This window comes from Hypomesus nipponensis, chromosome 19, assembly GCF_054491055.1.
Source record: "Hypomesus nipponensis isolate SF chromosome 19, ASM5449105v1, whole genome shotgun sequence".
Taxonomy (NCBI): Eukaryota; Metazoa; Chordata; class Actinopteri; order Osmeriformes; family Osmeridae; genus Hypomesus; species Hypomesus nipponensis.
The window spans coordinates 9,842,587-9,866,551 of NC_140379.1; the positions used below are offsets into that span (position 1 = coordinate 9,842,587).

The 23,965-nt window shown below is 46.9% G+C and overlaps 6 protein-coding genes across 10 annotated transcripts; 1 reads left to right on the forward strand and 5 right to left on the reverse strand.

Moving 5' to 3' along the window:
* Window positions 1-3: 3 nt before the first annotated feature.
* Window positions 4-6,049, reverse strand: gnao1b (guanine nucleotide binding protein (G protein), alpha activating activity polypeptide O, b). The gene is made up of 8 exons (XM_084682148.1): window positions 5,646-6,049; window positions 5,463-5,505; window positions 3,602-3,743; window positions 3,160-3,320; window positions 2,787-2,915; window positions 2,531-2,660; window positions 2,256-2,409; window positions 4-2,146 (listed from the first exon to the last, which is right to left on the reverse strand). The coding sequence occupies exons 1-8, from the start codon at window positions 5,761-5,763 to the stop codon at window positions 1,959-1,961; spliced, it is 1,065 nt and encodes a 354-aa protein (XP_084538274.1). The 5' UTR covers window positions 5,764-6,049; the 3' UTR covers window positions 4-1,958.
* Window positions 6,050-6,917: 868 nt separating this feature from the next.
* tradd (tnfrsf1a-associated via death domain) lies at window positions 6,918-10,757 on the reverse strand. The gene is given in 6 exon segments (XM_084682005.1): window positions 6,918-7,611; window positions 7,613-7,751; window positions 7,940-8,084; window positions 8,214-8,491; window positions 8,641-8,794; window positions 10,416-10,757. Coding segments are annotated over 6 exon segments (876 nt in total). The 5' UTR covers window positions 10,425-10,757; the 3' UTR covers window positions 6,918-7,460.
* Window positions 10,758-11,163: 406 nt separating this feature from the next.
* On the reverse strand, window positions 11,164-14,684 carry ogfod1 (2-oxoglutarate and iron-dependent oxygenase domain containing 1). 4 transcript variants are annotated; one of them, XM_084682003.1, is made up of 13 exons: window positions 14,485-14,681; window positions 13,971-14,116; window positions 13,845-13,891; window positions 13,612-13,712; window positions 13,319-13,435; window positions 13,117-13,208; window positions 12,861-12,989; window positions 12,483-12,596; window positions 12,310-12,389; window positions 11,954-12,096; window positions 11,742-11,870; window positions 11,599-11,657; window positions 11,164-11,371 (listed from the first exon to the last, which is right to left on the reverse strand). In XM_084682003.1, the coding sequence occupies exons 1-13, from the start codon at window positions 14,642-14,644 to the stop codon at window positions 11,210-11,212; spliced, it is 1,479 nt and encodes a 492-aa protein (XP_084538129.1). In that variant the 5' UTR covers window positions 14,645-14,681; the 3' UTR covers window positions 11,164-11,209. The 4 variants fall into 4 exon arrangements, 3 of the variants coding, with proteins under 3 accessions (XP_084538129.1, XP_084538128.1, XP_084538130.1); XM_084682002.1 differs by having other exon boundaries at window positions 11,954-12,228; XR_014732239.1 differs by having other exon boundaries at window positions 11,335-11,371; window positions 11,742-11,865; window positions 11,954-12,228; window positions 14,485-14,684.
* A 312-nt stretch (window positions 14,685-14,996) lies between these two features.
* On the reverse strand, window positions 14,997-17,310 carry nudt21 (nudix hydrolase 21). Its single transcript, XM_084682006.1, has 7 exons — window positions 17,038-17,310; window positions 16,699-16,899; window positions 16,537-16,600; window positions 16,349-16,438; window positions 16,116-16,191; window positions 15,504-15,618; window positions 14,997-15,397 (listed from the first exon to the last, which is right to left on the reverse strand). Exons 1-7 carry the CDS (start codon window positions 17,157-17,159, stop codon window positions 15,376-15,378), a joined length of 690 nt encoding a protein of 229 aa, XP_084538132.1. The 5' UTR covers window positions 17,160-17,310; the 3' UTR covers window positions 14,997-15,375.
* Window positions 17,311-17,734: 424 nt separating this feature from the next.
* Window positions 17,735-18,598, forward strand: LOC146246915 (leukotriene B4 receptor 1-like). The gene has a single exon (XM_084682826.1). It carries the CDS (start codon window positions 17,735-17,737, stop codon window positions 18,596-18,598), a length of 864 nt encoding a protein of 287 aa, XP_084538952.1.
* Window positions 18,599-18,701: 103 nt separating this feature from the next.
* acd (ACD shelterin complex subunit and telomerase recruitment factor) lies at window positions 18,702-23,616 on the reverse strand. 2 transcript variants are annotated; one of them, XM_084681551.1, is made up of 13 exons: window positions 23,472-23,616; window positions 22,896-23,013; window positions 22,665-22,789; window positions 22,403-22,493; window positions 22,238-22,317; window positions 22,107-22,151; window positions 21,955-21,992; window positions 20,563-20,693; window positions 20,211-20,274; window positions 19,753-20,100; window positions 19,203-19,651; window positions 19,043-19,119; window positions 18,702-18,937 (listed from the first exon to the last, which is right to left on the reverse strand). In XM_084681551.1, the coding sequence occupies exons 2-13, from the start codon at window positions 22,995-22,997 to the stop codon at window positions 18,853-18,855; spliced, it is 1,635 nt and encodes a 544-aa protein (XP_084537677.1). In that variant the 5' UTR covers window positions 22,998-23,013; window positions 23,472-23,616; the 3' UTR covers window positions 18,702-18,852. The 2 variants fall into 2 exon arrangements, with proteins under 2 accessions (XP_084537677.1, XP_084537676.1); XM_084681550.1 differs by having other exon boundaries at window positions 20,211-20,286.
* Window positions 23,617-23,965: the final 349 nt, after the last annotated feature.

Consider the following 23,965-nt stretch of genomic DNA (forward strand, 5'->3'; position numbering starts at 1 on the left):
GACCCAGACTGGAGGTGACGGACATCCTTGTCTACTAATGGATGAAGGCTGAATCAGTTAACATGATGAACTTTTAACTCCTTCCTAGTTGTAGTTGTGCCTGGGTAAAAGGTGGTGCTTCTATAAAATCAATGTTCCTTTTATGACGCGACTTTGTCTACCTGTTTGGTCTTGGTTGGCGTCCAGGGAGTTCCCTCGTCTGTGTGGGAGCAGGTGTGGCGCTCCGTAAACACGGCTCCAGAAATGGTCTGGAGGGACGCTCTGGAGCCTCAGGTGGGACAGGGAGGCCAGGACTCCCTGTGTGGAAACTGTCTAGTCAGCCTCGGAGCTGGAAGAAGCCAAACCACCGACTCCAAACTGGAGTCCTTCAAAACCTACAAGATCACTTTGATCACAGTGAAATAAAGTCAGCCTGGAGACAAGGAATAGTTAGGAAAAGTGTGGCTTTAATGTAAACACAACATTCGATTGGCTCAGCACAAACATTCCACATGAGAGCAACCAATAAACTACGGAGGAGATAAGGGGTGCAGCACAAAAACATTCACAGTAAAAAACAGAAATGTGGTATAATCATAATCATATATATATACAGTACGGTGTTTAAGGTGAACATGGAACAAGTCAGAAATGAGGGGTGATATGTGATAGAGGAATGAAGTAGGTAAAGAGGGAGTAAAGAACTAGAGGGGAATGGAGGGAGTACAGAGTGATAGAGGGAGGAAGGATGCTTCTAGGTGCACAGGTGAATAAATGGATAGCTGTACTTTTCCTCTGTGAAGAGAGAATGTGACCGTGTCAGTGGTCAGGGGCTGGGGGGGGGGGGGGGGGCGGTGTTCATTTCTAATGCCACTCTTCTCTCCACACAGCGCTCAGCATCTGGTAAGAGCCAGACAGGGGGAGCGTATGAGGGGAGCAGGATTTGGGTTAGGAACCAAGGTACCAGAGTGGGAAAGCAGGGTAGCATGGTTAGAGTTAGGGGGAGAGCGGCTTGTGGCCCTGACTGACACAGGAAGTGGTTGTCCCCCAGTCTGACAGGACAGGAAATAAATATGTGGCACGGGACTCTGGGAAGGACGGAGAAGCATGGAGCGCATGAGGCTGAAATCAATCAATAAAAATTTGATGATAATAAAATGTATCATGTGTTTCTTCTATTACATTATTGTAAAAGGTTGTCAGATAGATAGTGATAGCCATCTATTGTTTACGTGCCCGCCCCCTTAGCTGTCAGTCTCAGAAGGTTGGCGCTGATATGACACTATTCACACTTCCTATTGGCTGACGGGCATTTCATTACACTTTAGGAGGCCAATGGAGACAGCTGGCCATACAAGAACCCCTCCCCCTAGAGTGGTGAAGAAGAGGGGAGAGACGAACAAAGCTGACAGGAAGTGCCCAGCACTGAGCACCCCTGGGGGAGTCCAGGGAAGAGGGGGGAGTTCTATCTAGGACAGCCTAACCACCAGCCCCTACCAGCTTTACACCCCCCCACCCCCGCCCCCACCCCACAACATCACCACCACCTACGTTACAACATCACCTCGGCAACCGGAGCAGGGTGAGCTGTGTTTCCCATGCTGCAGCCAGAAGTGTTGCAGAGACTGTCCCAGTGCCGTGTCAGGTGTTAGGAGAGAACGCGTACTGGACTCCAGACACAACACATCTGGCTGAGTTGGGCCAGAGCAACACAGCCCTCCATGCTGATAGCTTAATACAATCAACAACAGAACAGGAAACACATTCAGCAGGAAACACATGTTGAAAACAAAGAAACAGAAGAAGAATGGTGTCTAGAATGGGAACAGAAACAGAGGGTCATGGTAGTGTGGTGTCAGGCGGCAGCTCTTTGGGTCCGTCTGGACGTGTAGATTTACATATTTATGCCTTTTTAATATCATCAAAATTATCATCAAACACCTCATACTCTCCATTGCAACCCCTGTCTGGGCCAGGCCTCAGTATAAGCCACACCCCCTCAGGTTGTTGGCGATGATGATGTCGGTGACGGCGTCAAACACTACTTGAATATTTCCTGTGTCTGTGGCGCAGGTCAGGTGACAGTAGATCTCCTTATTGGGTGAGCGATTCTTACTCTCAAACTGGACCTGGATGTAAGCAGTCGCGTCATCATACGAGTTAGCACCTGCAGAGGAGGAGAGGGGGAGGGAGAGGAAGGTAGGGTGTGAAAGGTTTGCTTCCATCACGCACGTTGTGTGAGCAGTGTGTGACGGAGGTGTGGGAGGGGCCGTCACCTGTGTATTCAGGGAAACAGATACTCAAGGGGGACTTCTTGATCTTCTCAGCAAATAAATCCTTCTTGTTGAGGAAGAGGATGATGGAGGTGTCGATGAAGAACTTGTTGTTACAGATGGAGTCAAAGAGCATCAGAGACTCGTGCATGCGGTTCTGTCGAAACAGGCACATACAAAATAAGTGAGTCTGTGGATTTGAGATTCTTGTGTGAATGTGTGTGTGTGTGTGTGTGTGTGTGTGTGTGAAAGACAGTGAGTGTGTCGTTGCTACTCACAGTGGTCTCGTCCTCATGCAGCACCTGGTCATACCCACTGAGCGCCACACAGAAGATGATGGCTGTCACATCCTCAAAACAGTGGATCCACTTTTTACGCTCAGACCTCTGACCTCCCACGTCAAACAGCCTGCCCCAGCAAGGAAAACAGGTCACACATGCAACACGCATCACACGCTAACAGTTCACACTATGTCTGTATGAATTTCATTTTCTGAACGTATATGTGTGGCTTTCTTCAAAGCATGTAACTAACCTGAAGTGGAGGTTCTTGAAGGTGAAGTGGGTCTCTACAATGCCGGTGGTCTTGACTCGAGTTCTGAGGATATCCTGCTCTGTGGGCTGGTAGTCTGGTGCACCAATACGATCTAGACTGTCCAGGTAGCTGAGCAGGAGCGGGGAGGGGGAAGAGGAGGACACAGAGGGGGAGGGGAGGAAGGAAAGAAGGGAGGAGAGGAAAGGAGATTAAAGAACAGAGATTCAGATTTATTCACATCGTAGGTATGTGTCACAGACTGTGTAATAGTTGTGGTCTAAGACTGTTGGCGTATACCTATTTATAAACAAAATGGTAACTCAGGTTTAGCGATGTATCTATTTAGGTATTCCAGTTGCTAGTGGTTACTCACTACTGGGCGGAGTCATTGAGCTGGTACTCTCGGGCACGGTTGAAGCACTCCTGGGTTCCGGCGTCGCTCCACACACGCTTCATGGCCGTCAGCAGCTCTGCGGAGTAGGGCTCTGTGTCCTCCATACGACTCACCACATCACACACCAGCTTAGCATCCGCCTGGAGACACACACACACACAAGCCCCGAACGCATGCACGCACGCACACACACACACACATACAAACACACACAATACAGTATGTGGAGCGTGAATGACAAGAGGGAGTGAATGGTTACGTTCCTGGATAAAGCTCGGGTAGCTGGAGGCGCACAGTGAAGTCACAGTCCTCTTTAAAGTGCACTTGGACGAGGGCAGGGGGGGGGGGGGGGGCAGCGTCACTGAACACTGGTAATAACCACCCCTCCACTGCCACACACACACACAGAATCTGCACCCACCTTCCTGTCCTTGTCTCCAAACTCGATACCCAAGGAATCCATGGCTCTCAGGATGGCAGCCAAGCTCTGGATGGTGTTGCTATACACAACAGGCTTATACTGCTTCACATCATCCCCAGAGAAACCATCCTCATGGATAATCCTGCAAACACACACACACACACACATCAGAACAGGCACACAGATATGACGATGTGCACACACACACATGCACAGTTGCATTCACACCTCAGTGAAAACAATGAATATTCAAGCAGATGCTTCAGCATGTCTGTCTCAACTCACCCTGAGAGCCAAACAGGGATTCTCGTCCCTCCCAAAACATACCACAGTGGCTGCCCCCATCTCCCCTCTCTCTCTCTCTCTCTCTCTCTCTCTCTCTCTCTCTCTCTCTCTCTCTCTCTCTCTCTCTCTCTCTCTCTCTCTCTCTTCTCTTTCTCTCTCTCACAAACACACACACACGGTTGCGCAAACACACCACCCAGACAGAGCAGCAGCCATTGATAGCCACTCTAGTCCACATCTGTAATAACAGAGTGAGGTGCCTTTCTTAATGACATCAATGTGGAATGCTTTGGAATCAGATTACAAATCCATTATACTGGCTCCCAGCACCATGAGATTCAGGCACACTGCTGGACCAGTCAACAACACGGAGGCCTTACGCACGTCCACTCTGATTAATAATACAGAGTTCTACCATCGTCTACTAAAATGTAAAATACAGAAACTAAACAAACATCCTAACAGAACCTTCCAATATGCAATCAGACAATCCAGAGGCTTTCTCTTATTAACATTTCAAACAGCTGAACCCACACACACACATACATGCACATACACACATATACATACACAGACACCCAAGCTGTGTGGAAAGTCACTAAGTGCAGCTTCAGGTCGAGTCTTCCTGCTCGTCCCTATCCAAGCATTACATAAGCAACATAACCATATGGGTCTGGCAACACAACAAGCCACTGAGCTGCTCACTGGCGACCACCTAGAGAAACCTCCCTAGAGAATCTGACCAGAATACCGAAATGGAGGGAGGATGGAGGAAGAGAGAGGGAGGATGGAGGAAGAGAGGGAGGATGGAGGAAGAGAGGGAGGATGGAGGAAGAGAGGGAGGATGGAGGAAGAGAGGGAGGATGGAAGGAGGGAGAGAGGAGCAGCAGGATATGTGTACTGTGTTAAAGGAAAGAGGAGCAGGATGCGTGAAGAGGGAGAAGAGGAAAAGTGTGGATTTCTAAAAGGATGCTTGAATGCATATCTATTTCGGTTTGAAATATAGAATATCCCTTCGGCGGAAGGGGCGCGGATTGTGGTGATATTTAAGAAAAAAATCTATTAATGTAGCGGTGTATAAAAAAGAACAGTGATTTAGATGAGTGATTTAGATTAGAAATAGAAAGGTTTAAATGAGGTTTTAGATTCCATATTTTCTGCGTAAATCCGCTTTTGTAGGCAAAGTACTCAGAGCGATATCAGGCACTTAAAGCCATTAAGATTAAAGCAGAGGTATTCGCTAATGGAGCTGTAGTGACCTCACAAATACACACATACGCATAAACAGACACACACATACACACAACACCCACGTATGCCAGATATCCTGGGAAAAAAAACTGACTGCATTTCAGCACCATCTGAGTGAACAGCACCCCTGTGGCCCAAGTACCGACGGCCTGCACCGCCTCTGATTACCGTCTACAGGAGGTGCTCGAGTCACCGGCAGAGGTAGGCTACGGCCTCTGGAAACATGGCGGAGCTTTAGCGGCTCAGACTCAATATGGACACAGGAGGCGCAATCTCAGGCCTCGCCGAAAACGAATACGCTTAAATCAAAGAGAAGGACACTTACTTCATCTGTTTGACGATCGTGCTTTTTCCCGATTCTCCTCCTCCTGTAAGGAACAGAGTGCAGAGTGAGAGGTTGCTATCAGCACCACGGAGAGCACCACCGCCCCGGCCCGGCGATTTCAGATCCATCCATTACCACCGAACCGTTCAGAACGGCCATCCACGTTATAAAACGGTGTCTTACCCAGCAGCAGCAGTTTGACGTCCTTGGCAGCCGTGACTCCATCCTCTTTCAGATTTTTCTCGATGGCTTTGCTCCTGTCAAGGGCTGCGCGCTCCTCGGCGCTAAGTGTACATCCCATGGCTCGAGCCGAATGAACAATCCCTTCTTCTCCTGTTCCGCCCTGTCCCTCGCGACTCAATCACGGTGTATCTCTCTCGCTCGCTCGCACGGTCGGCTACTGCATGAGGCCCAGATTGAGGGCAAATAGAACCGGGGTCCGAAAAGGTTTTTTTTTCTCCGTGTCTCTGTAACTCTCGCTCCGTCCCTCTAGGAGCGGGGGGTGGGGTCGTTGTGCTCGAGCCTCGGGGCTGGGGGTCTCTATAGGGCGGCGCTGATGACAGCGAGCGCGAGCGATCTCATCGTTCAATCTCTTCACAATAGCTGAGCGAGGAAGGCGGAGGGTGCGCGAGACTCACCTAGCGCAGACAGATCTCGCTGACGTCAGAGTCCAGGCAGAAGCAGTAAAATCACGTCCACGAGAGAGCGCGTTCAAATGGTGTCTTAGACATTAACGTTGCTCTCGTGGAATGATTTATTACCTATAATTCATAGTCTGGCACGAAGCAAAGAATTCTTGCCTCATCAGTGTTCTTATTAATAAGTGACTTGTAAATCTGTTTTATGTATGATTCAATATTGTACAAAATACAATAAAATCCCTAGTTTTATAATCCAGCAATGTGTAAATGTGTATTATATGTACGTGCATTATATGTAGTGTGCTTCTATGTAAAAGTACATACAGGCTACTGTGTGTAAGATAGTTTGTGTGTATAAAAATGTGTGCATTCGCCTGTGTGTGTGCATTAAAAGCTTCTAATCCGTGCATCACATCTGGATTGACAGGCAAGTGTGGAGGGGGAGGACTCCCCTCTAAAGCAGCTCTGACACTACCAAGGGACAGATAAACCTACAATCAGTAAAGGCCTCCACAACCTTGGCCTGCTCAGGCTACAGCCTTGATCACATGAACCTTGAACCCTCCCACTTATGCAATGGGACATATGCCAGTCTACATGCAGAAAGGGCCCTATAAGAGCAACACTGTTTGTTTGTGCATGTATGAGACAGAAAGAGCAAGTGAGTACTAGAAAGAGATTACTACCTCGTCAGTATGCTGGGCCTTGTGTGGATATGAATTAGGTAATGCGTTCATTTCCCAAAATGGACTTTTACCTTCACTTCAATTACAGTAATGCATTCACAACGACACAAATATTAATCTGATTGCCGTTTTACAAATCCAACCCTTTATTTTGATTTGTTTGAACATGTCCCACATACTGCACATAGCTTTATTAAATGTACAATGACAATGACATTGTGGTGACTGGTTCCTGATTGAGGGATTACTTTCTGATCAGAGCAGGACAGGGCTGAGGTGTGTGTGTGTGTGGGGGGGGGGGGGAGGGGGCAGAGAACTGCTCCACAGGTACTTTAGGAACAGCCTCCCACACTGAGGACTTTACTAGTTTAGTCAAAAGAAGGATTGTTAAAAAAAGAAAACAAAGTCAGAATGACATAGAAATTACATAGAAATATGCACAATTATAAAAGAAAAAAAAGTCTCACAAGCAAATATATTTCTGCACACATACACCCACACATATCACTTCACATACAGTTAACACCTACAATATAAGGACAGTAACCTATGTACCAGAGACTACAGAGATACACTGTATGAGTCAACTGTTCATCCTAGCCTCCTACACACACACACACACACATACCCACAACAAGACAGCGTGTCAGAGCGTGTCAGAGAGTTCCATCTCATGGCTGGTTTTCCAGCATGTTTTCTGCCAGGCTGGTGAGTTTGCAGTCCTCCAGAGCTCTGACCAGCCTGCCCAGTCTGGCTGCCCGCCCCTCCGCCTGCATGAAGCGGCTAAGCAGCTGGTAGGCCTGCTCATAGAGCCCCTCTCTCGTACTCGTACGCCAGGTTGTCTATGGCCGGACCCTTCAGTGCACGGCAGGTCTTCCCCAGGGCCCGGCCCACATGCTTCCACTGGCGGCCCACCCCGCTGGAGAAACACTGCAGGTCCGCGGCCGTCAGCATGCGGTCCTCTGATAGGTCGAGACATAGGGGGAGGGACTATTAGAGACATTGGGGGCCAGTGTAGGGTAAATAGGGTCTATGTCAGGTATTCAAGCCCTGTGAGAGGGTAGGTGGGGTATGTGTGAGCTAGGGAAGGACATCACAATCTAGCCTGAAATCTTGCTAACTGGGTTTGGGCAACATGGAATATACTCACCAAAGGCCTTCTTCTGAAACAGAAAGCAATTGCTGGGCACTGGAGACACTTCCTGTGTGACAGGTTGCTGAGGGTTGTGGCCTAGGGCCTGGTTCTGCAACTGCTGCTCCAGCGCTGTGACCTCATCATCCCGCAGCCTCTCTGGCTGAGGAGATGTGACATTGTCATTTAGTAACCAGTGGTGTGGTCAGCGGGTATACAGGCTATCCATGGAAACAAAGTACAGAATAGCTAGTCTCTGGGCCAGGGGAGGCATTGGAACAGTGAGGCATACCTGTGCTTGGTGGATGTGCTGCAGACAGAGCTCCAGGGAGGGGCAGTTGTCCAGGGTGTGCGTGCCGGCTCTCAGCTCTGTTTCTGCCTCGAGCTCCAAGGGGCTGGTAAGCAGACGGCAGGAGTGCTGGGCGAGGGACTGCCGCACAGCGCCTGAGCTGTAGCTCTCCAGGAAACGCCGGCACACGGTGGCGTCCACAAACTTCACCTCCACGCCCAGTCGGGGGTCAGCATCGTGCAGCTTCAGGATCTCGTACCCCACCAGACCCCCCACCGAGTCTGGTCACAGGGCAGCACAGGAAGGCCAATCAGACCACAGAAACAGTATTACATGAACAGGACTACCACACATACCAATCTTGATGAACAACACAGGTACACAGGTCGCCATGTCAACACTCCCTTTGGCTCAGAGATCGGGGGCTTACCTGTCAGGGTGAGCTTGATGACCTTGAAGACGCTGAATTTGCCATGTGGGTCTTTGTAGAGGGAGAGCAGGTTCACAGAGGGACACAGCGACTGCAGGAACAGGACAGCACAGCCTGTCCATGGGACATCCTTCGAACTGTGCATTTCCATACTCTGGAACACGCACACAATAAGGGGGTCAGATGGCTAAGCGGTTAGGGAATCAGAAGGTTGCCAGTTCGATTCTGGGCCGTGAAAAAATGACGTTGTGTCCCTGGGCAAGGCACTTCACCCTACTTGCCTCGGGGAATGTCTCTGTACTTGGTGTAAGTTGCTCTGGATAACAGTGTCTGCTCTAAGACTAAATGTAAATGTTAACAATAACAACAACACACACAATATTTAAGGTCTAATGCTCCTTGATGTGCATGTCTCTTCCTTCTTCTCCTTGTCCTGACTCCCTGTTCATCTCTCCCTCTGAATTGTATATTCTCTACATTCATGATCGGGAATTCTTTTGTCTGAGCTCAGTGTCCCTGTCATAAGCTCCTGTCTGAACGTTTAGTCTATACAACAAGCGACACATGAGGAGACTTCCAGGGTTATGAATCAATCCAAGCAGAAAGCAAAACAGCTGAGTCTGTGTGTTGGTGACCAGTGAACACAAGAGATTATCTATCCTCAAACTCACAACTAACAATCTACACTGGCTTTCCATGGACCTGAAATCCATCTCTCCTACTTTGAAATTACGTAAATATGACTTCATCCCCCAATCTGTACAGTGCCCCTCTAACCCCAGACCACAGTAACCTCAACTTCATCCACAGGCTCTGGGGAATCTAGTGCACATGCACACCAAACTGAGAGGGGTTGTGTTGAGGGTAAACCAAGTGTGGCACCATGTGTTAAATTTATGGACACATCTTAAAAGACCATCTCATCTGGATTACACCTATATCCTCGTTTTAGGACTCCGACTCACAAGTCAGCCTATGACCATCTACCATAATTCATACTCCAGGTCTTATAGAGTGTGATGGGAAGCTTAGTTCAACCAACAGATGCACCATAAATGCACGGATTAGTGTAACTGTAGATTAAAAACGACATGTTGTCTATCATTGACTACTTCTGTGTATTGAGCTATACCATTCTGTATATCAGTCTATCAAGGGTTAACTACGTAATATCTTCCTAGAAAGCCAAGTCTGGGCCAACAGTAGAAAGGCCTAGACCTGTATATCAAAAAAATGAACAAAATAAAAACTGTAAAATAATACTGTAACTTTTAGTTTCTACAGTTAATAACCGCATACAAGTGTAAAAAGCGAAAATATTTTTTTATCTGAAATCTGGTCTACAGTGCCAGATACTCGGAAAATAAATCGCATCATAGCGCGCGGCCAGTGGGTCACATGACGAGTGAAATTCCATAAGATTCTAGTAGAGGCATGTGTTGTTTATGCCATTACAGATAAAACAATACACTTATGTCCACAACACACAACACAACTTTCCTTCGTTGTTTGTCAGTAGGTGTTGGGCACATTTAAATAGGCCTAATTAAAGAAAGCATGCCTGGTCGAGACAAACTACTAAAGCCATTAGCTGTTTAAAATTCGACAAAGTATCAGAGTCAAGAGAAATGAAACGGAACCTAACTTATTTCATTATTGACAAGAAACGATACGATTCACATCGTTATTTGCTTGTTTACAAGGTGTGAGTCGTTATTTCAGTTTTGCTGTCTCTGCTTACACACTTCAACATTGTTTCATTGTCATAATCTTACCTTAAACATGGAAAAAGTTAGTTCTGGGCGGCTAAGCGTCCTACCCAGCAGAGCACACCCACAGATACAATAATTTCTTAGCAGGCTATTGGTCAAAGGGAAGCTTTTGAGTACTGTGATTGGTGAATTCAGATACAGCTTTACAATTGGCTGAAGTAAGGACCTTTACGGGAAGGAAGTAGTTCAGTTTCTTGATGTTATACGCCCGTGGTTTGTTGTCTTGTGAAGCGCTATGGTGTTTTGCGGAATACTAAAAGGATAGTGTTACGACACTGGTAGCCTACTAAAAAGAAAAAGGATTGAATATCATGGGACTTTTGGATGTTGACAAATTTTGAACCTCATATTGAATAGTCAATTAATAATATTCACACCCCCGCTTCACTCAAAATTTAAACACCGTACATGACAAAAATTCTAGATGTGAACTGCCTCACAATCGACCACAGGAAAAGGAAATGGCTCATTACTGAACAGAATCTTCCTGAAAAGATTAAGGCCCGTGAAGTAAAAGTGTCCCTTGAAAAGTGTAGAGGGTTTGTGTGTCAAAAGTATAACATCAGGATTATAACATGAACATAAATATTAGTTGCTTTGGCTCTTACAAATATTCACTCAACAAAAATGGACACCAGACATTTCTCTGCTGTAGCCCTAAGCAGACCAAAACCGAGTTACCATGGTAACAGGGTATACCTGCCTGTTCTTTGTAATGTAGAACTATCTGACATCATAGGGGCCCACAGACTGACCGTTTGCACACTGATTTATTAGAAACAATACTTGAGACATACTCATTCATAATAGACAAAGGCAAAGTCGTAGAAGCCTTTTGAGCTTTCATGGGCAGCTAGCCTGCTGGAGCTGCTCTCATTAATATGTTTGACAAATTTGAGTGTTTCCTTGTCTCTGTAGACGAGCGCCAGGGAGTTGTCTTCTGGATACACTGTCAGGAGCTGAGGAGCAGAGGACACCATGTGACAAGTCACAACCATGACAACGATGACAACCATGAACATCTTAATAACCAGCTGCCATCTGCACATAGCCCCCCACTCTCCAGGGATCGCTGGAGGCCTGCTGATTTACAGAGAGGCCACCAACACACGTAGGATCAGTAATATTACAAGACAAGAAAGAATTGAGGAGGGGTTGCATTCTCTAGGCCTCAGCTGAATCTCACCTCCTCATCCTCCTCGTTGGCCACATAGGAGGTAAAGCCTCCACACTGGGCCTGCCAGTCTGGGAGAGAGAAACATGTCACACTCACGTTGGCTTGGTATCAACTGTTTTTGAGGACAGTTTGTATGTGCGTGTGTCCCTGACCTGAACATCCCAGAGGCAGCAGCAAGTCCAGGGCGTATTCTGCTGATGCAGCATCAGCATCGTTCAGTAGAGTGAAGTCTCCATGAGACCAGCGACGCAGCTCCCCGGAACACACAGGCACGCTCTGCACTGGGGGGCGGTGGATACAGGGGTGATCATGCTGCTCACAGACATGCAACCATGATGGTGCACACACATACACACACACAAACCTTTGACTTTTATATTCTCATCTGCTGTTGGTCTATCTCCAGATGAACCTGTGGCACCTCTATTCCTCATGGCCGCCTCATCTTCTTGGTTCTCCTCCTCCTCTTCTTCCTCCTCCTCCTTCTCCTCCTCACTGTCTTCATCACTGGGGCTCAGGTAGTGCAGTCTCAGGCCAGTGAAGTTGGACAGCAGTAGGAAGAAGGCCTCAGAGCAGAAGAGCTCCCAGCATGCACTCACACATGGAGGCAGGGAGTCTAACAAGGCCACTTCATAGCACCTGTTCACATTTAAATGCCTCACTGTCATTTAAAACCAGCACTACCATTTGGTTATTACAATATTTCTCTCTCAGTCTCACCTTTTATTGGGTGGACCCCGCTTGCACCACTGGACCTGGGCCAACTGTAATGCTTCACTCACCTCCCTAAACTTCTCCTCCTGCAGAGAAAATTAGTGTCAGGCCTGTCTGGTCTCACCTGCCAGGAGCTAGACACATGTGTGACATTTGGGCAGGGAATATAAAGGTTGTACCTTGAGGAAGTTTTTGAGCTGGATCTCTGAGCTGTCCTCAAATTCTTCCTGAACTTGAGACTGATAAACACAGTCTAGATAGAGAGGGTTCAACCACTCCAGCAAAAGAGTCTCCTGTAAGTACACACACATGCATGCACACAGGCACACACAGTTAAATGACAAAGACAATAACATGAATTTGCACAAAAAATGTGTACGATAATCACAACATAACCGACTACAGTCACAATAACAACCAGTCTTCTCATGCACACACTCTTACAAACACACACTGACACACTCCTACATACACACACTCAAACACCCCTACATACACACACTCAAACACTCCTACAAACACACACTCACACACTTCTACATACTACACACTCTTACATCTCTGGGGAGGTGTGGGCTCCTGGGGATTGGTGGCTCCATGTAACGAGGTGGGCGCTCCAGAGATGGGCCATGGAACCAGCCACTCAGAGACAGGCGACACTTATCCTCCGACAACACCTCTGCAACCTGCACACACACACAAACACACACACACACACACATGCCATTTCTGTCTAGGACGAACACTGTTCCGGTCAAGAACACAGCAGTAAAACTGAGAGAAGAAGGATAGAGGCTGTGATGAACTTGTTACCTGGTGGAAGGAGACGGGTGAAACCTCAAAGAGAACTAGAGTGTTCCAGCAAGGCACCAGAGACTTCACTATACTCTGGGGCTGAAACATACCTAACGATAAAACACACCATGTCACTTTTCAGATCCACATACACATATCAGGAAATTCCACATTCTTGCACTCTTACTGCAGATCTCTCTGTCAGGAAATGGATGCTCACTATCAGTGCTGTACAGATCCAGCGTGCCTCCATCACTGCTCTCCCAGGGGGGCACCAGGTACAGGATGAAGGCCACACGTCTGCCCTCCAACTCATCATCATGACACAGTAGAACATCTACAGACAAAGGGACCAGCACACAGAGAATAAAGGATTGAGAGAAAGCAGGTGTTACAGACATCCTATAAAAGACTTTCCGGAGCTATGCCTGTGAACACTATGGTAACCCTAATACTAGCAGACATCATTCAAATACTTCCTGACCAAGGTGAGAGGAACAGGAAGTAATGGACCTGTATGCTGGTATTTGGCACAAGAGATATCCACTGTCGTCTCCAGCTCCACCTCCAACACCTCTCCAAGCCAGGCTCGGAACCGTCCAAATAATGCTGCCCTGTCAAAACAAACAGTATATGTAATACCAATATCCGAACGTTTGAATATGAACAGATAATATTGTATCATATGGGTTATTAAAGGCTCTCTCTCTCTCTCTCTCTCTCTCTCTCTGCTGTTACAGATTTACCTGAGGCCAGTGATGTGAGGCTCTTTTCTCTTTTTCAGGTCATCTGACTGTAAAGGGAATTGGGAAAACCAACTTGTTACCACTCCGGAGAAAATGGCCTGCTAAAAGCTACGTGTGATCCTATACCTGTCTGAATTTGTACAGGTCGTTGGACTTCTCGTGAAAATTGAGGTCCAGTAGTTCTCTATGCAGGTTCTCTGTGAAGGCCTCGCTGTGAAGGAAGTTGCGTATGGTGCAGTGAGGGAAAGGCTCGCAGTCCAGCTCCAGCCCGCCTGCCCAAAGACACGGCGGGGAAGACAGTGGATTTATTTACAACCACTTTATTCACCGTTGATAAGGGCCATTAAGCACACTGGCAGTACAATACATTTATTAATGAGAAAGTTGTACATGAGACGAGTATGCCGAGACGACACTACACTACCTCACTGAGATGTAGTTAAATAGAATAGGCTATTTCAACAACAACTAATCTATAACGGATACCTAGTTTGGGGGATAATTAATACTTGGCTGTATAGCCAGCAAGCGTTCCATTGTGTGCGCAAGTTAGCTATGGAAACCATGTGATTGATGCTGTATAACACATGTACCTAGCCAGCTAAAAATCTTGGCGATCGCAAGCTAACTGCGGACTAACCATGGCTGTACTGTGCTCGCTGTGCCCAAGCTTCCTTCACCGCCTTCTTCACTTCCTCGTTTTCAATAACGGGGGAAAGTTCTGCTGTTTCCTCTCTTTTCTTTTTCTTCTTTCTTTCCTCTGAGTTGTTGCTGTCATTTTGGTGTCGCTTAGAATTCATTTTAGCCTAATAGTGTAGGTCGCAGACATATTGCGTCATAAATACGCAACTGACTTCAGCACTCACTTCTGTAGCACTGTTGTAATGTAAAAAATAAACTTGTTTTACATCCAGTCAGCGTTTTATTTTATGCGTCTTTTGACAAAGAATGTTGTTCTGTCCAACATGTTTTCATGTGGGGATGTTTTACAATTACCTGTTCCATTGCCAAAGACTGAATAGAAAAGTCTTCACTGTAAAATACCTTTTTCAAATGCATTTGATACTGCAGTGTTGAGCCATCATAGGCCTTCTGTCAACGCATCACCATTCAACAAACCCCACACTTGTGACATTTATTTAAAAAATGAACTTTTCCTTGAAAGGACCGCTTTATTAAAAATGCATGACATCATCACAGGTTAAAACATAACATGAAACTCGATGCTCAACTCAATTTTTTTTTATGTATTTAATCAAAATATTTCTCTTCTGAGAGTGTAAAATCAGACCCTCTGGGATAAACATTAATCAGACAAAATTAGCTGGAATTTTCAGCTCTACACAAAACAAAAGGTAATCAAATAGTACTTTCATCCATCCACCATAAACTACTCCTGCAGGTTTGTCAGGAACGGCGAGAATTCAGAGGTCAGCTGCAGTAAATCCCGGCCAGTTCTGCTTCCCATCAACCCATCCCCCCGTTGCCCAGATACGGCTGCACTCACAGAGACAGCCCAGACCCTCCTCTTCTAGTTGTAAATAAAGTTGAACCTAAGAAAGTACAAAAGTCATCAGTGATTTGTAAGATAAATGGTCCTATCTGAATTAACGCAATCTCTAGTGTGCTTGCACACACACATACCACTGCAGAACATACCTGCTCAGTAGCTGTGGTAGGCTGGATATGATTGGTCCATAGCCAGGGGCGTTGTCATAGAGCTCGAACAGGGGAGCTGCAACTAGCTTGTAATTCTTGGGGACAGCAAACAGGGCTAAAGAACAGAATAAAAGCAGCAAGTCAACTCAAGACCTTCCGTCATGAGCACCAGCAGTCTACTAGGCACAAGACAAGAATGTTAATAACATTATTAGTATTATTAGGTACGCCTTCAAGTATTCACAGCAAAATTTGAAGGGAGTCAGATGGCTGAGCGTTTAGGGAGTCAGCCTATTAATCAGAAGGTTGTTGGTTCCATTCCCAGCCGTGCCAAATGACGTTGTGTCCTTGGGCAAGGAACTTCCCCCTACTTGCCTCGGGGAGAATGTCCCTGTACTTATTGTACTTTGGCGCCGAAAATGGCTGCCTAGGTAGGCTCTCCTGCCAAAGTAAATTCCTTGTCCGTGCAAACTTTCATGGCGAATAAACACCAATTCTGATTCTGTAAGTCGCTCTGGAAAAGAGCATCTGCTAAATGACTGAATGGAAATGTGGGATAACGTTACTGTAGCCTAGTCGATGTGTTACATCCTTCTGTGAAGTGGCCCTTACCTTTTTCCTGCAGCTGCACCAGAAACAGTTTCTTATGCTCCTTCGGTTTGGTAATGTGGGCTGGAATGTAGGGATACTGTAGAACAGAGTAAAATACATCAGTAACACATACAAAACACAACCAATAACAGAGAAAAAACACATATCATCATCATCAACACGTAACTAGAATGCACCAGAAACAGCAGTATAGTTCTCCTTCCTGACATGGCTCAGCGTGGGGGTCTGCATACCTGAGGTGGCTCAAAGTTGGGACGCCACCAGTTGCCGATGCAGTCATCAATCACCCAATCCTGCTTCACTCCATCCTGGCGGCCCAGGATCTGAAACACACACACACACAGAAAACAATAACCATGGTAAACCTTAACCTTCCCAGATCCTTAAGACAAGGAGAAAGGGCCCCTAGACATATGTGTACCTCTGTCATGAGGCGTTTCAGCCCCTCTACTTCATCCTCCCCTGGGCTTAACTCTCCACCAGGCCTGTAGATAGAGAACCGTGTAGCTAAGCAACAGAGAAGCACATCATGCAACAACAGAGTTCATGTAACCAGTACTGCGTAATTGTGGATATTACTCACAGTTTGAAGAACGTTGTTCCCAGCTGCAGGAGCAGCACATGCGGTAGCCGGTGTTCGTGGACAATCAGCACACCCTCCACCGTCCTTCGCATCCCCATCTTGTCAAACTCCTCCCGCATCCTCTGGAAGCGTGCGGCCACCGAGCTATCCTTCTCATACAGAGGCTCCTTGGTACCAAATGTGTAGTTGGTGAGGGGGTATCTACGAGAATGCAGAAGTATGCACATTATACTAGGTTTCCGATTGTTGCTAGCTTGCTAGCTTACAAGCTAATGCTGTTACAAACAAACATAACGTCGGTTAAAAAAAAACACAACAGGACTTTACCTTCATACTTACAGATTTATAGTTCGTTCCAGAGTAAGTGGTTTTGCAGGCGCGCTCATGTATTTGTTACCAAATTGAACAGACCCACCACGGGGCCAACCGGTGGACGAACGGTTGGGAGGCACGACAGACATGACTACAAAGCAACTAAGCACAATTCACCTGTATATTACCCTCTGGTAACAATGAAAATTGAATAATTATTAGATATAATAACAAAGAAAATGGAAGGGGACATGCACAAATCGCCTCCTCGCTCCCTTTTTCCCTTTTCCGTGCAATTGAAATGTCAATCATTATTGCATTAGCGCCACCTACCGTTCTGGAGAGTAACTTATGTACTGCACCCTCGAATAGGTGGTTTCATTGCATATATCGTAAAACTTGTCATGCCTCGTATACAAATGCCATAACGAAGTCCATAGCAGTTAGAGCTATTTGGTTAATAATCTCCATTTCATAGGAACAGCAAGCAGTAACCACACTGTATATTCAAAGCAGCATAACTCACAATCACAGAAGGTCTTTGTTTTTGGCCTACAGTGTATATCCTCATCATCTCCAACAATAAAACACAACCAGGATATGAATTGTGCTCAGTGTATCTCACACAGCCCAGCGTGTCAGAGCTGGCATATCTTGGCTGTTGTGTCGCTCAGTTATTCCAATTAGAGTAATTCTGAGGATGGAGCCAGACTTGCTAACGGTAATGCAGCGTCCGTACTGGCACATCTCCCGCATTGCGCCAAGCGTCATCATGGCCTTCTGCGTCCTACTGGGCATCCCTGGGAACCTGGCAGTGGTGGTGGTGGTGGTGAGAAATCTGGAGCGCGGGAACTTTACTCTGCGTCTGATGCTGAACTTGGCTTTGTGTGACCTGCTGGTCTTGCTCTGCCTGCCTCTTGTCATCTATAACCTGAAGAAGAACTGGGACCTGGGCCCCGAACTCTGCAAGACACTCTTCTTTCTACTACATGGTGGTCTGAACGCCAGCGTGCTGACCATCACCCTGCTGAGCGTGCAGCGCTACATCCAAGTACTGTACCCTCAGAACTGGGCACGGCTGGGTCGCCTGGGGGAGGAGGCCCTGTTGTTATTCTTGTGGGGGCTTGCAGGGTTAATTGCCTTCCCCTCCCTCTTAGTGCGAGACATCAGAACCACGGGCCAACTCAGTTCCTGCATCTCACGCTACCCAAGCAGGGCTGTGGAGATGAGCGTGCTGCTGCTCCAGACCGTGGTGGGCTTCCTGATGCCCTGCTGCATCCTGGGAACCTCCTACTTCTTCCTCCATCGCAGGGTGAGTCTGGCCTCCCAGTTGCGACAGCAGCGCCTCGCCAAGCTAGTCGGCAGCATCATAGTGTCCTTCTTCTCCTGCTGGGCTCCTCTGCACCTGTTCAACTTGCTGGCGGTGGTCAATGTGGCCTTGAAGAACAAGGAGTTGTACCGGGTGTGTGAGATTGCCTGGGACTTCCTCATCGCCTGCTCCACATTCAACAGCTGCCTGAACCCTTTCCTCTATGCCTTTGCTTCCTCTGGCTTCCGCAGGGACCATCCTCAGCCCACCAGCACATAGCAGCTACAAACAGTGTCTGATGCTGAATGGACTTTTGTCTCAAAATAAAAATATTTCAATAGAAATTATGTTGCAATCGTTTGAAATTTAAATAAAAAAGAACTGCCATATTAAAACTTTAATGTGCATAAACTGCTGTACAAAATGTATTAAATACAACTTTTTTATAGAAACAAAAGGTTGAGTAAACACAACATAGAATGTAGCAGCCTAGTAGGAGTAGGAGAACTGTAACTAGCTGATGAAGGCTCAGTTCACTGCTGTGTAGCCTTGGCAACGTCTGTCTGCTTGGCAGGAAGAAGGTACTTGACTGCCCAGTCTAACAAGCTGTCTGGAACTCTAGAAAAGAAAACAAACCAACACAGATCTTAGCAACAATTATATACATATTCACTCTTTTTCTTTAGCAAGCACCCAGATACTCACAAAAATGTTACCACTTACTTAAGTTGGTAAAGATCCTGGCGGAGCTTATCTGATGGCTGGTAGGAGTACAAGAACAAAGTGCCATCACTGTGAACCTGAGAAGGGATAAAGGGATATTATCTTGGTCATTCCATCAACTGGACTATGAATGTACATTCCTGCAGCCCGTCAGCCTTACGTTAGTGTGTCTATCCTCTGGTCCTGCTGATGGCTTACAGCCAGGCCCCTCCCCCCTGCTTCTGGAAACCAATAGAGACTCAAACAGCCAGGAGGGTGGGCTGATGACCTGCTGATCCACCTCTTCCTCCAGAGGAGCAGCTGTGAGGAGCTCATTCGTGTTCTTCCTGTGCCTCCTTTTTACCCACCCCACTCCTTCCTGCCCAAAGGGATGGGACTGGAGAGGAGGGTCGGGGGCTTGGATGCAGGGAGAGTGGCAAGAGGGGGATAGGTTGTATGAGGGGCAAGGTCTCTGGTATGGAGGAAGTGAACGATCCTCTGACTTCTGGCTGACCCCTGACTTCTGGGAGGGCACCTGCGTGCTGGTTGCCATGGGGACGGGTGCTGGCGGGGCCAAAGGGGGTTCAAGCAGAGACAGACTCTCCTCTAGGAGCTCTGAGGTCATAGATACTGAGAAAGAACCAATGAGAGCTAGGTTACATATCAAGCTTTCTGCATCACAACTATATTTTTCTATTTTACTTTGTGTGTGAAGAAGTTTAGGAACATACAATCAGATGAGGAGGACGTTCTGAGCATCTCTTCAGCAGGAGCAAACATGTCCCACGGGTTGTCCCTGATGTCTTTCCGTACGGCTTGAGCCCCTTCCCCTCCGAGACACTCACTAGAATGAGTGGTCCCATGGACAGGAAATGTAATCTCAGGACCAGGAAGTATGATCTCATAACTTGGAAGTGTGACCTCATGGACAGAGTCTATTCTCTCAAGAAGGGCTGGCATGTCTGCCTGCCTGTTACACTGATCTGTGATTGGTTGAACAGTCTCTCCATGCTGGGAAGCATTCAAGTCAACGTCTTCAGAAGGCAGGACTAGTCCACTCTGGGTACAACTGCCCTCATCTGAGAACAACACACATAAGCTCAAAAAACAAGCAGGTGCAAGTGTGAGTGCGTATAGTGTACACGTGTTCTAGTGTGTGTGTTCTAAATTGTGAGTGAGCAGGTGTTACCTGAGTGATGCAGCTCCTGTGGGATGAGAAGATGTGAAACAGGGACACAGAACACTTCTTCCCCCTGCAACACACACTTGCTCAGCACACACATATATACATGCAAATATTTAATATATGCAAACATGTTTTTTTAAACAGTGTAGTAACAACCACAAACATATGGGCATACAAGGTACCACCTAGTTAGGGCAGTAATACAGAAAATATGTCAATATGTCCCCTGAGTCCTCTACTCCTGTTCGGTCAGCTCAGGTGTATTTTATAATAGCTCCCCCAGCCACGTGAAGGAGCTTAGAGAGCAATCCCAGGCTGTTACTCTAGCACACTAGTGGTGTAGCTCCAGGCCCACCTGGTATGTCAGCCTGTCTGCAGCCCAGCCAGAGGGGCTGGACGGCACCTTCAGCAGCTGGCCCACCTCCTGCAGGAGCTGCTCCCTACGCTCGTCCTTCCACTCCCCCAGCAGCTCCGACAGGCTGAACACTGGACACAGGACAGACATGTTACTAGACACGGGACAGACATGTTACTAGACACGGGACAAACATGTTACTGGACACGGGACAGACATGTTACTGGACACGGGACAGACATGTTACTGGACACAGGACAGACATGTTACTGGACACGGGACAGACATGTTACTGGACACGGGACAAACATGTTACTGGACACGGGACAGACATGTTACTGGACACGGGACAGACATGTTACTAGACACATGACAGACATGTTACTGGACACGGGACAGACATGTTACTGGACATGGGACAGACATGTTACTGGACACGGGACAGACATGTTACTAGACACATGACAGACATGTTACTGGACACGGGACAGACATGTTACTGGACATGGGACAGACATGTTACTAGACACAGGACAGACATGTTACTGGACACGGGACAGACATGTTACTGGACACGGGACAGACATGTTACTAGACACATGACAGACATGTTACTGGACATGGGACAGACATGTTACTGGACACGGGACAGACATGTTACTGGACACGGGACAGACATGTTACTGGACACATGACAGACATGTTACTAGACACGGGACAGACATGTTACTAGACACGGGACAGACATGTTACTGGACACGGGACAGACATGTTACTGGACACGGGACAGACATGTTACTGGACACAGGACAGACATGTTACTGGACACGGGACAGACATGTTACTGGACACGGGACAAACATGTTACTGGACACGGGACAGACATGTTACTGGACACGGGACAGACATGTTACTAGACACATGACAGACATGTTACTGGACACGGGACAGACATGTTACTGGACATGGGACAGACATGTTACTGGACACGGGACAGACATGTTACTAGACACATGACAGACATGTTACTGGACACGGGACAGACATGTTACTGGACATGGGACAGACATGTTACTAGACACAGGACAGACATGTTACTGGACACGGGACAGACATGTTACTGGACACGGGACAGACATGTTACTAGACACATGACAGACATGTTACTGGACATGGGACAGACATGTTACTGGACACGGGACAGACATGTTACTGGACACGGGACAGACATGTTACTGGACACATGACAGACATGTTACTAGACACGGGACAGACATGTTACTAGACACGGGACAGACATGTTACTGGACACGGGACAGACATGTTACTGGACATGGGACAGACATGTTACAGACATCAACACATATATTGAATCTCTGAAGAGTCTTGTACCATTCTCGGTGTGGACAGAATCCTGGTTAGAGAGGGACCTAAGGAGGAAGGAAGTACAGCATCATTACAATACATCAATGCTCTGACACATCAGCAAGCGAAGCGAGAAAGCCCCAGACACCCCCGTCATAGCAGGGGAGGGGGGCACTTACCTCCAGGTGTCATAAATCTGCTGTTGGACCGAGGGGAGTGTTGTGCTGAAACCAGAGTCAAGAGAGCTTCTGTGTTAGCTGGGTATAAATAATGCATCAGTGTGGTGTGTTTGTGTCCAACATTCCCTCACCAACAGGGGGGACTGTCTTTCGGAGCTCCATACGCTGTAGTGATCAGTTCATCAATCCACAGGAAGAATCTGCACTTTGTCTTGAGTTAGGGAAACATAACAATAACAAGTTATTATTGAGTCCTATTCACAATTCTTTCTCTATACGTTTAAATATTAGCATACCTTTACATGGGCCATATGGAACTGCAGACTGTATGACACTACACAGACAGTGCAGTTAGAGAGACTGGACAAACACTCCCTCTCCTCCTGCCTGCCAAGGAACATGGAAAGAAACTCACTGCACACATACTGTCACTGTGTATTGATGGCAGTACTGTCTCAAATCTGGATGGGAAAGGTTAGAGAAAGCTGATGCACTCAGGATGGCTGTGTACACATTTTACTCATGCTCCTCCATGTTGCCCTCTGCAGGGGGACTCACTCCTGCAGTGTGTCCCATGCCCGCTGCCTGAGCAGGGCAGGAATCTGCACCACGCCATCAGAGAGGAACAGCACCATGGTCGGCCCGGCAACATCCTGGGCCTGGGATTCGGTCATCTGGCCCACCTTCCCACAGGATTAGACATGAGGCTCTTCTTATTAAACTGTAGAACAGCACATGCAACCAATATGAGTACATATTTGTTGATGATTGTCTGAGTAATAACATTACCCCAACAACATGTGCCCACAAGCGTCCGTTTTCCTTGGTGCCATAGTTGAGGATGGTCTGCTCTATCCAGGGTGCAAGCTGTGCTCTCCTGCCACGCGACATGGCAACACCTCTGCACCTGCAAAGACAGTGGGTAAATGTATTCAGTTAGTCTCTAGATTACACAAGATCAGGCACATAGGTTGGTTTTCATATGTGGGTGGGACAGATTTTTTGGGGAGAGGATGCAGCCGTTACATATCTGTGTGTGTATGTGTGTCTGGGGGGTGTTATGTTTTTTTTGCCGTTTCAAAAAGTGGGTGGGACTTGACCAGATTAACAAAACATTACAGGTATTTTCAGCGGATTGCTTTGGAAGCAGAACCCCCAGAGAGCAATATGATACACACAGAGTCGCTACAACTCTATATTTGGACTGGACAGCAATTTGTGTATGCAATCATAGTATATTATCAAATCATTCAAAGTATCTGTTTCGAAAATTGCCGTTTAATAAGACATCTAGTAAAACAGGAGACCGCTAGCTAGAGCTCTAATCAAAACATGAGAAGACTGACTGATAATTTAAAAACTTACCGCCTGTAGATAATTATTATAATGTGTAGAAAACGGTGAGATAGTAGCCTAGGTGGGTTTTTGAGAACTTTACCTACACACAGTATTTAAGGAATAGTAAAGACAGCGTAATGTTTGGTTCATACTTCCGTGGGGTTAGCGGGGAGGTGTTACTTTGTTTTCATTCCGTTGGGAACCCATTATATATATGGTTCCCACTGCAGTCACATTGCAGAGATAATTCATATTGTCACTAGACTGTTATTGTGTTATTTTCAGTGAAGTCTAGACATCAATAGATAGCCATACATATATTCTAAATCAGCTAAATCAGCAAATATGCTGAGACCATGTTCTACATCGTTTTTGACGTCGATACAAGTGCACTGACAGTCCGCACAACAGACTGACAATAGACAGCCGCCAGAGGTCGTCTTTTAATTTGAGTGAAACGCAAAGGTAGGATGATATGGAGAACTCAATTTCCTGTGCAATGTAACTGTCCTCCCTAATTA

Excerpts from the sequence above, each read along its gene's own strand:
- nudt21 (XM_084682006.1), bottom strand. The coding sequence starts at position 17,159 with ATGTCTGTCGTGCCTCCCAACCGTTCGTCCACCGGTTGGCCCCGTGGT. Across the intron at positions 16,900-17,037 it reads CTGGAACGAACTATAAATCT|ATACCCCCTCACCAACTACA; the intron begins GTAAGTATGAAG and ends GCATTCTCGTAG. Across the intron at positions 15,619-16,115 it reads GGTGCAGCTGCAGGAAAAAG|CCCTGTTTGCTGTCCCCAAG; the intron begins GTAAGGGCCACT and ends TCTGTTCTTTAG.
- LOC146246915 (XM_084682826.1), top strand. The coding sequence starts at position 17,735 with ATGCAGCGTCCGTACTGGCACATCTCCCGCATTGCGCCAAGCGTCATC.
- acd (XM_084681550.1), bottom strand. The coding sequence starts at position 22,997 with ATGTCGCGTGGCAGGAGAGCACAGCTTGCACCCTGGATAGAGCAGACC. Across the intron at positions 22,790-22,895 it reads TGTGGGCACATGTTGTTGGG|GTGGGCCAGATGACCGAATC; the intron begins GTAATGTTATTA and ends TCCTGTGGGAAG. Across the intron at positions 19,120-19,202 it reads CAGAGGATAGACACACTAAC|GTTCACAGTGATGGCACTTT; the intron begins GTAAGGCTGACG and ends ATCCCTTCTCAG.
- ogfod1 (XM_084682002.1), bottom strand. The coding sequence starts at position 14,644 with ATGAATTCTAAGCGACACCAAAATGACAGCAACAACTCAGAGGAAAGA. Across the intron at positions 12,390-12,482 it reads AGCTCAAAAACTTCCTCAAG|GAGGAGAAGTTTAGGGAGGT; the intron begins GTACAACCTTTA and ends TTTTCTCTGCAG. Across the intron at positions 11,871-11,953 it reads TGAGAATATAAAAGTCAAAG|TGCAGAGCGTGCCTGTGTGT; the intron begins GTTTGTGTGTGT and ends ACCGCCCCCCAG.
- gnao1b (XM_084682148.1), bottom strand. The coding sequence starts at position 5,763 with ATGGGATGTACACTTAGCGCCGAGGAGCGCGCAGCCCTTGACAGGAGC. Across the intron at positions 2,916-3,159 it reads CTCAATGACTCCGCCCAGTA|CTACCTGGACAGTCTAGATC; the intron begins GTGAGTAACCAC and ends GCTCCTGCTCAG. Across the intron at positions 2,147-2,255 it reads CTGTTTCCCTGAATACACAG|GTGCTAACTCGTATGATGAC; the intron begins GTGACGGCCCCT and ends CCTCCTCTGCAG.